General features: G+C 52.1%; 1 protein-coding gene across 1 annotated transcript in view; it reads left to right on the top strand.

Moving 5' to 3' along the window:
* Nucleotides 1-14,156, top strand: part of LOC113098458 (cytoplasmic dynein 1 heavy chain 1-like) — a 34,236-nt gene that overhangs the window by 8,970 nt on the left and 11,110 nt on the right. Inside the window, 35 exon segments of the mRNA XM_026263548.1 lie at nt 663-776; nt 857-967; nt 1,050-1,259; nt 1,947-2,093; nt 2,167-2,333; nt 2,409-2,582; nt 2,775-2,940; nt 3,070-3,258; nt 3,335-3,529; nt 3,634-3,920; nt 4,565-4,664; nt 4,739-4,898; nt 5,340-5,580; nt 5,674-5,857; nt 6,040-6,252; nt 8,634-8,852; nt 8,854-8,873; nt 8,946-9,102; nt 9,183-9,410; nt 9,496-9,726; nt 9,816-9,956; nt 10,036-10,269; nt 10,341-10,547; nt 10,626-10,747; nt 10,825-10,990; nt 11,072-11,235; nt 11,366-11,495; nt 11,568-11,701; nt 11,785-11,899; nt 11,969-12,130; nt 12,203-12,417; nt 12,729-12,933; nt 13,031-13,204; nt 13,273-13,392; nt 13,468-13,588. Coding sequence (XP_026119333.1) covers nt 663-776; nt 857-967; nt 1,050-1,259; nt 1,947-2,093; nt 2,167-2,333; nt 2,409-2,582; nt 2,775-2,940; nt 3,070-3,258; nt 3,335-3,529; nt 3,634-3,920; nt 4,565-4,664; nt 4,739-4,898; nt 5,340-5,580; nt 5,674-5,857; nt 6,040-6,252; nt 8,634-8,852; nt 8,854-8,873; nt 8,946-9,102; nt 9,183-9,410; nt 9,496-9,726; nt 9,816-9,956; nt 10,036-10,269; nt 10,341-10,547; nt 10,626-10,747; nt 10,825-10,990; nt 11,072-11,235; nt 11,366-11,495; nt 11,568-11,701; nt 11,785-11,899; nt 11,969-12,130; nt 12,203-12,417; nt 12,729-12,933; nt 13,031-13,204; nt 13,273-13,392; nt 13,468-13,588 — 5,923 coding nt within the window.

Below are 14,156 nucleotides of genomic sequence, written 5' to 3'. Positions count from 1 at the left end.
AAAAAAATATTTTCATCTAAACCAAGGCTTTGTTCTTTTCATTCAAACTTCGAGGCAACCGCTGCATTTCAATCACAGCATGAACAGTTTTAAAGCTAAATTATATCGTATGATTTGACATTTTAAAACAATGATCAGACTTTATGTGAAACTGTTAATAAATCATATGAGCGAGACTCGAACAGCAGAAGCTCTGAATGAGACGCAGATTCAGTCTCTGCCAGCAGGAGGCGCTTGTGCAGCAGCAGATTCAGTGTTTCCTCCGTTACTGCTGTACAGAGATCAGATGAAAAGATAATATTATTGATACTTTTCAGCTGACAGTTTCCCTCAAAGATACATTCATATAAACTCCTCCCCAAACGTATCACGATTCGTCTGAACTGATTTGAATCGGCACACATTTGTATCGATGTTCAACCGGTGCATCGTTACATCCCTAATGGATTGAGATTGACATAAAGACTCAAGTAGATAAATTGCAATATAATAAACCATTAAATTAGTATTTTGGAAAAACAGAGCTCAAAACGGTCCAGTGCATGAAAACACGCTGGGTTCAGTTCGCTTAATGTTTTCAGAAATCGTTGTGAGATCACACTTTGATGCAGACCGTCTTCTGCTCGTCGTGCTGTTGTTCACGTGTGTGTTATGTTGGTCAGGTGGCTCTGGAGGAGCTGCAGGATCTGAAGGGGGTTTGGTCGGAGCTGTCGAAGGTCTGGGAGCAGATAGATCAGATGAAGGAGCAACCGTGGGTCTCTGTGCAGCCGCGTAAGGTGAGACACACTCCTGAGTCTCCTGAGATACACACACCTGAGTCTGGCTCACACCGAGTCTGTGTTCTTCTGCTGTGCAGCTGCGCCAGAGTCTGGACGCTCTCCTCAACCAGCTGAAGAACTTCCCCGCTCGACTGAGGCAGTACGCCTCCTACGAGTTCGTGCAGAGACTGCTCAAGGGCTACATGAAGGTGAGCCGCTCCGGCCTGAACCGCTGAGCATGCTGGGATAGAGTCAGCCAGGCTCCTAAACCCTCCCTGTGCTGATCCTCAGGTGAACATGCTGGTGATCGAGCTGAAGTCGGAGGCGCTGAAGGACCGGCACTGGAAGCAGCTGATGAAGCGTCTGCATGTGAACTGGGTTCTGTCCGAGCTGAGTCTGGGTCAGATCTGGGACGTGGACCTGCAGAAGAACGAGATGGTGGTGAAGGACGTGCTGCTGGTGGCACAGGGAGAGATGGCCCTCGAGGAGTTCCTCAAGCAGGTGTGAGAGTGTGTGTGAGAGTGAGTGAGTGTGAGAGTGTGTGAGTGTCTGCGAGAGAGAGAAAGAGTGTGTGTGTGTGTGTGAGAGAGAGTGAAAGAGAGTGTGTGTGTGTGAGTGTACTTGTGTGAGAGTGAGTGTGTGAGTGTGTGAGAGAGAGAGAGAGTATGTGTGTGTGAGAGAGAGAGAGAGAGTGTGAGCGTGTGTGAGTGTCTGTGAGAGAGAGTGTGTGTGAGTGTGTGTGAGAGAGAGAGCGAGAGTGTGTGTGTGCGAGTGTGAGAGAGTGAGTGTGTGAGTGAGAGAGAGAGAAAGAGTGTGTGTGTGTGAGAGAGAGTTTGTGTGTGTGTGTGTGAGAGAGAGAAAAAGTGTGAGAGAGAGAGAGAGCGAGAGTGTGTGTGAGAGTGTGTGTTTGTGTGCGAGTGTGAGAGAGTGAGTGTGTGTGAGAGAGAGAAAAAGTGTGTGAGAGTGTGTGTGTGAGAGAGTATGCATGAGTGAGAGTGAGAGAGTGTGTGTGAGAGTGAGAGAGTGTGTGAGAGTGAGAGAGTGCGTGCGTGTGTGAGAGTGTGTGCGAGAGTATGCATGAGTGAGAGTGAGAGAGTGTGTGTGAGAGTGAGAGAGTGTGTGTGAGAGTGAGAGAGTGCGTGCGTGTGTGAGAGTGTGTGTTCAAACACTCCTTCCTCTTCGCTGCAGATTCGTGAAGTGTGGAACTCGTACGAGCTCGACCTGGTCAACTATCAGAACAAGTGTCGTCTGATTCGAGGATGGGACGATCTGTTCAACAAAGTGAAGGAGCACATCAACAGTGTGTCGGCCATGAAGCTCTCGCCCTACTACAAGGTACTGAAGAGAACGAGAGCGAGTGTGTGTTCGTGAGGAGCCGTGTGTCCCAGCAGTCTCTCTGTTCTCACAGGTGTTCGAGGAGGACGCTCTGAGCTGGGAGGACAAACTCAACCGCATCATGGCTCTGTTTGACGTCTGGATCGACGTGCAGCGCCGCTGGGTTTACCTGGAAGGCATTTTCACAGGAAGTGCTGACATCAAACACCTGCTTCCTGTGGAGACGCAGCGCTTCCAGAGGTCAGACTCATTACATCAGTGAGCCGAAGAACACGCAGACTGTGGCTTTAACATGTGACTCGTCTGATTCCACAGCATCAGCACAGAGTTCCTGGCCCTGATGAAGAAGGTGACCAAGTCTCCTCTGGTCATGGACGTCCTGAACATTCAGGGGGTTCAGAGGTCACTGGAGAGACTCGCTGACCTGCTGGGAAAGATCCAGAAAGCCCTGGGAGAATATCTGGAGAGAGAGCGCTCGTCCTTCCCCAGGTCAGACCTTTCAGCTCAACGATCTCTTGACTTTTATGTGATGTGTTAACCAGTGATTTTTGAAAGATTAGTAGTATTTTAATGAAAATGTGTTTTAACAATCTTGTTTAGTTGGTAAAATAATTGCAGGCCTTATTTCTGTACTCGTGTCATCACGGTTGATTAAACACTCATCATTTGTGTTTCCCGCAGGTTCTACTTTGTTGGAGATGAAGATCTGCTGGAGATCATCGGCAACAGTAAGAACGTGGCCAAACTGCAGAAACACTTCAAGAAGATGTTCGCTGGAGTTTCGAGCATCCTGCTGAACGAGGACAACACGGAGGTGCTGGGCATCTCGTCCCGAGAGGGAGAGGAGGTACGGCTCGTCCCCAGACACACACACGTCTGATGGAGGATTGTCTGGCCAGTCAAGAGTCAGTCAGAGCCGTCACATCAGTAATATAACTGTGTTAGTGTGAACCTGTGAGCGCTCTGCTGTGTTCAGGTGCTCTATAAGACGCCGGTGTCCATCACGAAGCATCCGAAGATCAACGAGTGGCTGACGCTGGTGGAGCGTGAGATGCGTGTGACCCTGGCCAAGCTGCTGGCCGAGTCCGTCACAGAGGTGGGCGACTTCAACAAGGGCACGGGCATCGACCTGAGCACCTACATCAGCTGGATCGACCGATACCAGGTGACCCGTCCTCCCAGACTGACCCGGAGTCTGTCCACCTGATCATGAGTGTTTAACCTCTGTCTGCTGTGTCCAGGCCCAGCTGGTGGTTCTGTCCGCACAGATCGACTGGTCAGAGAACGTGGAGAGCGCTCTGAACACCATCAACGGAGGAGTGGACATGGGTCCGCTGCAGGCCGTGCTGACCAACGTGGAGGCGACGCTGAACCTGCTGGCCGACACGGTCCTGATGGAGCAGCCACCGCTGCGCAGGAGGAAGCTGGAGCACCTGGTGAGCACAAACACCGCAGTGACCTTCTGATGCACACACACACACACACACACACACGCAGACGCTCACTCCTGAACCATGACCTGTGTGTGTTTCTTTGGTAGATCACAGAGTTGGTGCACCAGAGAGACGTGAGCAGGACTCTGATCAAGAACAAGATCAACAACCCCAAGTCCTTCGAGTGGCTCAGCCAGATGCGCTTCTACTTCGACCCCAAGCAGACCGACGTCCTCCAGCAGCTCTCCATCCAGATGGCCAACGCCAAGTTCAACTACGGCTTCGAGTACCTGGGTGTGCAGGACAAGCTGGTGCAGACGCCACTGACCGACCGCTGCTACCTGACCATGACTCAGGCGCTGGAGGCCCGTCTGGGAGGATCGCCCTTCGGTCAGTGTGTGTGTGTGCACGGGTGTGTGTGTGTGAGAGAGAGAGAGAGAGAGAGACAGAGAGAGAGAGAGAGAGTGTGTGTGTGTGTGTGTGTGGGAGAGAGAGAGAGTGTGTGAGAGAGAGAGAGTGTGTGTGTGTGTGTGAGAGAGAGTGTGTGTGTGTGTGTGTGAGAGAGTGTGTGTGTGTGAGAGAGAGTGTGTGTGTGTGTGTGTGCGCATGTGTTCGTGTGTGTGTGTGAGAGAGAGAGAGAGTGTGTGTGTGTGTGTGAGAGAGAGAGCGAGTGTGTGCGTGTGTGTGTGTGTGAGAGAGAGAGAGAGAGAGTGTGTGTGTGTGAGAGAGAGAGAGTGCGCGTGTGTGTGTGTGTGTGAGAGAGTGTGCGTGTGTGTGTGTATGTGAGAGAGTGTGTGTGTGTGAGAGAGTGCACGTGTGTGTGTGTAAGAAAGAGAGAGTGTGTGCGTGTGTGCGTGCGTGTGTGCGCTCGTGTGTTTGTGTGTGCGTGCGTGTGTGTATGTGAGAGAGTGTGTGTGTGTGTGCGCGTTTGTGTGCGCGCGTGTGTTTGTGTGAGAGAGAGAGAGAGAGAGTGTGTGTGTGTGTGTGTGTGTGTGTGTGTGTGTGCGCACGGTGGCTGACGGTGTTCTTGTCCTGTAGGTCCTGCTGGACGGGGAAGACGGAGTCTGTGAAAGCTCTGGGTCACCAGCTCGGTCGCTTCGTCCTGGTGTTCAACTGCGACGAGACGTTTGACTTCCAGGTGCGACGGGCGTCACAGGACGGTGTCAGTAACAGGTGTTCAGTCTCGGGGTGTGACGGTGTCTTGTCTTGCAGGCGATGGGTCGCATCTTTGTGGGTCTGTGTCAGGTGGGAGCCTGGGGCTGCTTCGACGAGTTCAACCGTCTGGAGGAGCGCATGCTGTCTGCCGTGTCTCAGCAGGTCCAGTACATCCAGGTGGCCCTGAGAGAACACAGCAACCCCAACCGAGACCACAGTACGTGCAGGATGCTAGGCCTGCGGGAATAAATCATGCACTGTGACACCAGAAACATCTGAGATTTTCAGAATGCATCATAATTCTTTAAGTCGATATTGAGCTTAGTTGTGAACAGCAGGTGGCGCTGCATGCTTGAGAAACAGAATTCTACACACTTGAACCTAAAATAATCATTAAATTAGAAAATGTGGATGTGAATCACAAGAGTGTTCACAGTGGTGTTTGACTGTTTACATTAATCTGCTGTAATAAAAGCATTCTGAGACAACGTGAAGTTACAGACTCGGTGATGTTCAGCTCTTCTTCATCAGTGTCTGTGTGTGGATCAACACTAGAGGAGAGCGCCATCTGCTGCTAAAATATAAGAACGTGATGCATTTGGAAGATCGGTCCACGAATCGAATTTAAATGCTGGTGTGTGTGTGTGTGTGTGTGCAGGCGTGCCCGTCACCACTGAGCTGCTGAACAAACAGGTGAAGGTTAGTGCGGAGATGGCCATCTTCATCACGATGAACCCTGGTTACGCCGGACGCTCCAACCTGCCCGATAACCTCAAGAAGCTCTTCAGGAGTCTGGCCATGACCAAACCGGACCGTCAGCTGATCGCTCAGGTCATGCTCTACTCACAGGGCTTCCGCACCGCAGAGATCCTGGCCAAGAAGATCGTCCCGTTCTTCAAGTGCGTCTGCGTCCGGCTCCGCTGCTGTTCTGTGTGTGTGTGTGTGTGTGTGTGAGGTCGTGACCTTTAACCCCGTGCGCTCTGTGGTTGCAGGTTGTGTGACGAGCAGCTGTCGTCTCAGTCTCACTATGACTTCGGTCTGCGAGCGCTCAAGAGCGTGCTGATCAGCGCCGGGAACGTGAAGAGAGAGCGCATCCAGAAGATCAAGAGAGAGAAGCGTGAGCGCGGTGAGGACGTGGATGAGAACGAGATCGCAGAGAACCTTCCGGAGCAGGAGGTGAGACGGGAAGTTTGTTTTATGTGACATTTGAGCTTTTATTTTTGGAATCTTATCATTTTGATAAAAGCAGGTGCAGATTAATGTTTAGTAGACTCTTTCACAGTAAAACAGGAAACATGAATGAGTGAGTTAGAGTAGATCTGTGATCTCTGAGCGTTCTTCATGTGCTCGACCGTCAGATCCTGATCCAGAGTGTGTGTGAGACGATGGTGCCGAAGCTGGTGGCCGAGGACATCCCTCTGCTCTTCAGCCTGCTCTCAGACGTCTTCCCCGGCGTCCAGTACATGCGCGGAGAGATGACCGCTCTGAGAGAAGAGCTGAAGAAGGTCTGCGCCGAGATGTACCTCACATACGGAGACGGAGACGACGTGGGCAGCATGTGGGTGGAGAAGGTGAGACACACACACACACACACACACACACACACACAGAGACTCACTCACTCACTCTCACTCTCACAGTTACTCACTCTCACTCACTCACTCTGTTACTCTCACTCACACTCTCACACACTCACTCACACTCACTCACTCAGTCTCACACTCTGTTACTCTTGCACACACTCATACTCACAGTCACTCTTGCACACACTCATACTCAGTCACTCTCACTCTTGCACACTCACACACACACACTAACAATCACACTCACTCACTCAGAGAGACTCACACTGTCACACTCAATCACTCACACACACTCTGTCACTCTCACGCTCTGTCACACTCTATCTCACACACACACTCAGTCACACTGTCACACTATCTCACACACACACTCAGTCACACTGTCACACTATCTCACACACACACTCAGTCACACTCTCTCACACACTCATACTCAGTCACTCTTGCACACACTCATACTCAGTCACTCTCACTCTTGCACACACTCACACACACACTAACAATCACACTCACTCACTCAGAGAGACTCACACTAAGTCGCACTCAATCACTCACACACACTCTGTCACTCTCACACTGTCACACTCTCACACACTCACACTCAGTCACACTTTGTCACACTCTATCACACACTGATACTCAGTCACTCTCACTCTTGCACACTCACACACACAATCACACTCACTCAGAGAGACTCTAAGTCACACTAAGTCACACTCAGTCACTCTCACACACTCAGTCACACTCACACACACTCTCTATCACACTCAGTCACACTGTATCACACACTCATACTCAGTCACTCTCACTCTTGCACACACACACACACACTAACAATCACACTCACTCACTCAGAGAGACTCACACTAAGTCACACTCAATCACTCACACACACTCAGTCACACTCACACTCACTCTGTCACTCTCACACACTCAGTCACACTCACACACACTCTCTATCACACACTCACACTCTGGCTCACTCTCACACACTCTCTATCACACACTCACACTCTGGCTCACTCTCAAACACTGTCCCTCTCACACTCTCATACTCTGGCTCACTCTCACAAACACGGTCACACTCACTCACTAACTCTCTCACTCTACAGTCACTCACACTTTGTTACACTCACACTCTCTCACAGAGACTCACACTCACACTAGGGCTGCATGATGTGTTGTTTAAGCATCGATATCGCGATGTACGAATCTACGATAGTCACATTGCAGGATGTGCGATGTAGGCTGTCGTAGTTGATCCTTTATTCATTAGCAGTATGGGCCAGCTGCTCCCCCGCCCTTGGCGAATGTGATTCGTGGATTAATTGCACAGTTTAACCATCAGAGAGTGAAAGTTTATCATTTTCATGTGTTTTTAAGTCCTGTCAGTTTAACAGGGCAGAGAGAGAGAGAGCGCGAGAGAGAGAGCACGAGAGAGAGAGCGCGAGAGAGAGAGCACGAGAGAGAGAGAGAGAGAACGATAGAGAGAGCACGAGAGAGAGAGAGAGAGCGCGAGAGAGAGAGCACGAGAGAGAGAGCGCGAGAGAGAGAGAGCGCGATAGAGAGAGCACGAGAGAGAGAGCGCGAGAGAGAGAGAGCGCGAGAGAGAGAGCGCGAGAGAGAGAGCGCGAGAGAGAGAGCGCGAGAGAGAGAGAGCGCGAGAGAGAGAGCACGAGAGAGAGAGAGAGAGCGCGAGAGAGAGAGCACGAGAGAGAGAGCGCGAGAGAGAGAGAGCGCGATAGAGAGAGCACGAGAGAGAGAGAGAGCGCGAGAGAGAGAGCGCGAGAGAGAGAGCGCGAGAGAGAGAGCGCGAGAGAGAGAGAGAGCGCGATAGAGAGAGCGCGAGAGAGAGAGAGAGCGCGATAGAGAGAGCGCGATAGAGAGAGCACGAGAGAGAGAGCACGAGAGAGAGAGAGAGAGCACGATCCCCGTTTTCAAACGAGCGCTGTCTGCTCTCTCTCCCTCGTGCATATTAATCAATCGACACAAGGGTGTTGATGTTTAAATAATTTTAAATGAGAATGTAAGTGTGTTCATCCCATTTTTGTTTGTAAGAAAAAAATTGATTAGATTTTATCGCAATATATATCGCAGAAAAATAACATTGCAATATAATTTTTTTCCCAATATTGTGCAGCCCTAACTCACACTCACTCTCACACTCACTTACAGAGACTCGCACTCGCTCTGTTACACTTACACACACACACACACACACACACACATACTCTCACACTCACTCTGTCTCACTCACATTCACTCACTCACAGAAACTCACACTCACTCACGCTCTCACACTCTGTCATACTCTCTCACACACACACACACACACACACTCATGGGTCTGACCGTGTGCTCCTCCTCAGGTGCTGCAGCTGTATCAGATCACTCAGATCAATCACGGGCTGATGATGGTCGGGCCGTCCGGCAGCGGGAAGACCATGGCCTGGAGAGTCCTGCTCAAAGCCCTGGAGAGGCTGGAGGGTTTGGAGGGCGTCGCTCACATCATCGACCCCAAAGCCATCAGCAAAGACCACCTGTACGGCACGCTGGACCCCAACACTCGCGAGTGGACCGACGGACTCTTTCACACACGTGCTCCGGAAGTGAGTCCTCGTCTGTCCTCAGGTGTGTGTTCATTCTGATGCCTGTGCTCATGTGTGTGTGTGTGTGTTCAGGATCATCGATAACGTCCGTGGAGAGCTGCAGAAGCGGCAGTGGATCATCTTCGACGGTGACGTGGATCCGGAGTGGGTGGAGAATCTGAACTCTGTGCTGGACGACAACAAGCTCCTGACTCTCCCCAACGGAGAGCGCCTCAGCCTGCCACCCAACGTACGCAGCAGATCTGATGTGGAGTGTGTAGTCGAGATGATGATGATGATGATGATGATGATAATGCTCTCGTCACACAGGTGCGCATCATGTTTGAGGTGCAGGACCTGAAGTACGCCACGCTGGCCACCGTGTCTCGCTGTGGGATGGTCTGGTTCAGCGAGGACGTTCTCAGCACCGACATGATCTTCAACAACTTCCTGGCGCGTCTGAGGAGCATCCCGCTGGATGAGGGAGAGGATGAGGCTCAGCGCATGAGGAAGGCCACGGAGGACGAGGGCGAGGAGGCTGCTTCACCAATGCTGCAGGTACTCCATCTTTCTCTCGATCGCTCCGTGTGTGCTTCATGCGTGTGCTCGTCAGGCTTCAGAGCGTCCTGTGTTTGATCCACAGATCCAGAGAGACGCCGCTGTGATCCTCCAGCCGTACTTCACCTCCACCGGTCTGGTCATCAAAGCTCTGGAACACGCGTCTAAGATGGAGCACATCATGGACTTCACGCGTCTGCGCTCGCTGAGCTCACTCTTCTCCATGCTGCATCAGGCCTGCCGCAACATCGCCCTCTACAACAACAACCACCCGGATTTCCCCATGCCCATGGACCAGCTGGAGAAATACATGCAGGTGTGACCCCTGGACGAGCCGGCTCATGTGTTTACATGCTACGTGAGTGAGAGGTAATGACACGTGCTAACTCTGAGCTTGTGGTGCAGAAATACCTGATCTACGCAGTGCTGTGGTCCTTCTCGGGTGACAGCAGGCTGAAGATGCGAGCGGAGCTGGGAGAATACATCCGCCGCATCACCACCGTGTCTCTGCCGTCTGCTCCCAACGTGCCGATCATCGACTACGAGGTGCGAGCGGACGCCGTCTCAGGTGCAGTGTGATGTTTGAGGTGAGTGTGTGACTCTAACGCTGCGGTGAATCCGTCAGGTGTCCATCACGGGCGAGTGGCAGTCCTGGCAGGTGAAGGTGCCTCAGATCGAGGTGGAGACGCACAAGGTGGCCTCGCCGGACGTGGTGGTGCCCACTCTGGACACGGTGCGGCACGAGGCTCTGCTCTACACCTGGCTGGCCGAACACAAGCCTCTGGTGCTCTGTGGGCCGCCGGGCTCCGGGAAGACCATGACCCTGTTCAGTGCCCTGAGAGCCCTGCCGGACATGGAGGTGAGGAGCGGTCACAGATGGAGCAGTCTGATCTGATGCTCGGACACGTGTGTAATGTGTGTGTTCTCCAGGTGGTGGGACTGAACTTCTCCAGCGCTACGACTCCAGAGCTGCTGCTGAAGACCTTCGATCATTACTGTGAGTACCGCAGGACTCCGAACGGCGTGGTTCTGGCTCCGGTGCAGCTGGGCAAGTGGCTGGTGCTCTTCTGTGACGAGATCAACCTCCCCGACATGGACAAGTACGGCACGCAGCGGGTCATCTCCTTCATCAGACAGGTGCGTGTCGCTGCGGGGGTGTGTGTGTGTGTGTGTGTGTGTGTGTGTGTGTGAGTGTGACCCGTGTGCTGTGTTCAGATGGTGGAGCACGGGGGCTTCTACCGCACCTCAGACCAGACCTGGGTGAAGCTGGAGCGGATCCAGTTCGTCGGAGCCTGTAACCCCCCCACAGACCCCGGCAGGAAGCCGCTCTCCTACAGGTGGGTCCTCATCACTGCTCATACAGACAGAGATGTGTTCAGTGATGTCCTGACGTTCCTCGTGTGACCGTGTGCAGGTTTCTGCGTCACGTGCCGGTGGTGTATGTGGACTATCCCGGGCCGGCCTCGCTCACACAGATCTACGGCACCTTCAACAGAGCCATGCTCCGACTGATCCCGTCCCTGCGGACCTTCGCTGAGCCGCTCACGGCTGCCATGGTCGAGTTCTACACCATGTCTCAGGTGTGCAGTCTAACCCTGAACGCTCCTGGGTTTGCTCCTGAGATGATGAGATGTTTATCTGACTGTTTTATGCTTGAGCAGGAGCGGTTCACTCAGGACACACAGCCGCACTACATCTACTCTCCCAGAGAGATGACCCGCTGGGTCCGAGGCATCTTTGAGGCGCTGCGGCCGCTGGAGACACTTCCTGTGGAGGGTCTGATTCGCATCTGGGCTCACGAAGCGCTGAGACTCTTCCAGGACCGGTGAGTTTAAGGCTCCTGTAGATCACATGGTTACAGTTTAGCTTCCTGTTTTGGAACAATGTTGCGTTTTCTTCTAAACAGTGTTACATTTGACTCGAGTATGACACTGATTGATCTGGTTCTCCTGCAGATTGGTGGAGGATGAGGAGAGACGCTGGACGGATGAGAACATCGACACGGTCGCCCTCAAACACTTCCCCAACATCGAGCGTGACAAGGCCCTTAACAGACCCATCCTGTACAGCAACTGGCTCTCCAAGGTGAGTGACCGAGCTGAACTCTTCTGGACGTCCCTGCAGACGGACGACTGAGCTTCTGCTGTTCTCCTGCAGGACTATGTTCCCGTGGAGCAGGAGGAGCTGCGTGACTATGTGAAGGCCAGACTGAAGGTGTTCTACGAGGAGGAGCTGGATGTTCCTCTGGTGCTCTTCAATGAGGTTCTGGATCACGTGCTGAGGATCGACAGGTACAGAGAGTCTGAAGAGACACCGCTGTTTGTTATTTCTCCTGCTGATGCTTCAGTGACGTCATGCTGGTGTTCTCCTCCAGGATCTTCCGTCAGCCGCAGGGTCACCTGCTCCTGATCGGCGTCAGCGGCGCTGGAAAGACCACGCTCTCCCGCTTCGTGGCCTGGATGAACGGCCTGAGCGTCTATCAGATCAAGGTCAGAGCAGTGAGATGGAGATTGTCTCCAGTTCTGTTTGTTTGAGGCTAACCCATCGTGTCCTCGCAGGTCCACAGGAAATACACGGGCGAGGACTTTGACGAAGACCTGCGGACAGTGCTCCGTCGCTCCGGCTGCAAGAACGAGAAGATCGCCTTCATCATGGACGAGTCGAACGTGCTGGACTCGGGCTTCCTGGAGCGCATGAACACACTGCTGGCCAACGGAGAGGTGTGACCCCTGATGAAGACCGTCTCTCGCTCTCCGTCTGTCCGGTGTTCTGACCGCTCTGTGCTGTTGCAGGTGCCCGGTCTGTTCGAGGGCGACGAATACGCCACGCTGATGACGCAGTGCAAGGAAGGAGCGCAGAAGGAGGGCTTGATGCTGGACACTCACGAGGAGCTCTACAAGTGGTTCACCAGTCAGGTGATCAGGAACCTGCACGTGGTGTTCACCATGAACCCGTCATCAGAGGGACTGAAGGACCGAGCGGCCACCTCACCTGCCCTCTTCAACAGGTGCGATCGTGTGCTCTAGAATAAACAGCTACAGTGTATATGCTTCCATCACCTGCTTTTATGCCAATTTTGAAATATTACTTAAAAAAAACACTGGAAGTAAAATTCAATGATGTGCATTAAAAAAAATCCAATGCCACAGGTTTTCTTGGTTGCAGCAAGTTTAATTTTTGTTGATTCCTTGCATCAGTTTCCAGGGAAGTGGTTTTGTTGTTTTGCACTCATGGGATGGAAGCAGTGTTGTGTTAGCAGGTGTATTGTGTGGTGGATGGGTGTTTGCTCTTACGCTGGACTGATGTGTTTCTCCTCAGGTGTGTGCTCAACTGGTTTGGGGATTGGTCCACTGAAGCGCTGTATCAGGTGGGTAAAGAGTTCACCAGCAAGATGGACCTGGAGAAGCCCAACTACAAAGTGCCGGACTACATGCCCACGGTGTATGACAAGCTGCCGCAGACTCCCACGCACCGCGAGGCCATCGTCAACGGATGTGTGTTCGTGCATCAGACCCTGCACCAGGTCAGAGCGCCCCGCTCACGTCTGATGAGGTGCATGCTGCTGTCCGTGCACACTGTGACGCTTTATTTCTCTGTGTGTGTGTGTGTGTGTGTGTTAGGCTAACAACCGTCTGGCGAAGCGCGGCGGTCACACTATGGCCATCACCCCGCGTCACTACCTGGACTTCATCAACCACTACGCCAACCTGTTCAACGAGAAGCGCAGCGAGCTGGAGGAGCAGCAGATGCATCTGAACGTGGGTCTGCGTAAAATCAAAGAGACGGTGGATCAGGTGCGTGCTTCACATCACACACGCAGACGCACGAGCTGCTTCAGCGTTATTAACGTGTGCTGTCACAGGTGGAGGAGCTGCGGCGTGACCTGCGGATCAAGAGTCAGGAGCTGGAGGTCAAGAACGCTGCTGCCAACGACAAGCTGAAGAAGATGGTGAAAGACCAGCAGGAGGCCGAGAAGAAGAAGGCAAGAGTCACCGTTCAGCTCCTCGTTCAGCCGCTGATCTCCTAAATAATCTGACGGGTGTGTTCGGCTCCACAGGTCATGAGTCAGGAGATACAGGAAGCGGTTTACAAGCAGCAGGAAGTGATTAAAGACAAGCAGCTGAGTGTGAAGCAGGATCTGGACCAGGTGGAGCCGGCCGTCATCGAGGCTCAGAACGGTACACTTCGCTCCGTCTCCTCCGAGCTTCCACTGCTCTGTTCATGATACAGTAATCTGCACACATTAGCTAGAGGTCGACCGATGGGGGGTTTCACTGATACGACAGCTAGCTTTGACCTCACGGACCCATACCATTAATCTAGCAATAGTTTGTTAAATGGATAGTGAACCAAAACTGAAATAGTGCTTTACTATAAAAAAAAAAAGAAAACACTACTGAACCATAAATTGTAAATGAATAAAAATATGAATATTATTTATCGTATTGATAATTAAAGTTAGTTCATAGTTTATTAACTAATGTTAACAGAAGAAAAATGTGTTAGTAACAGTAAACTGAATTAACACACTCACACCTAATGTCATAAACGGAGTAAAGTGTTATTTCAGCAGTTATGGCCATCTGTAAACACACACCGGCTGCAGCTGTGACAGATGTTCTGAAGTTTCCCGCTCTGTATAATCACAGCACACACTTCTGAACTCTGTCTCTCGTGTGTTTGCCAGCGGTGCTCGTGGTCTTTTCCCGGCGCTAACCTCTTCCTGTCTTCACTCTTTCCTCTGCT

Source organism: Carassius auratus, unplaced genomic scaffold (genome assembly GCF_003368295.1).
Source record: "Carassius auratus strain Wakin unplaced genomic scaffold, ASM336829v1 scaf_tig00216561, whole genome shotgun sequence".
In the NCBI taxonomy this organism is placed as follows: domain Eukaryota; kingdom Metazoa; phylum Chordata; class Actinopteri; order Cypriniformes; family Cyprinidae; genus Carassius; species Carassius auratus.
This window is presented reverse-complemented; position numbering and strand designations above follow the sequence as displayed.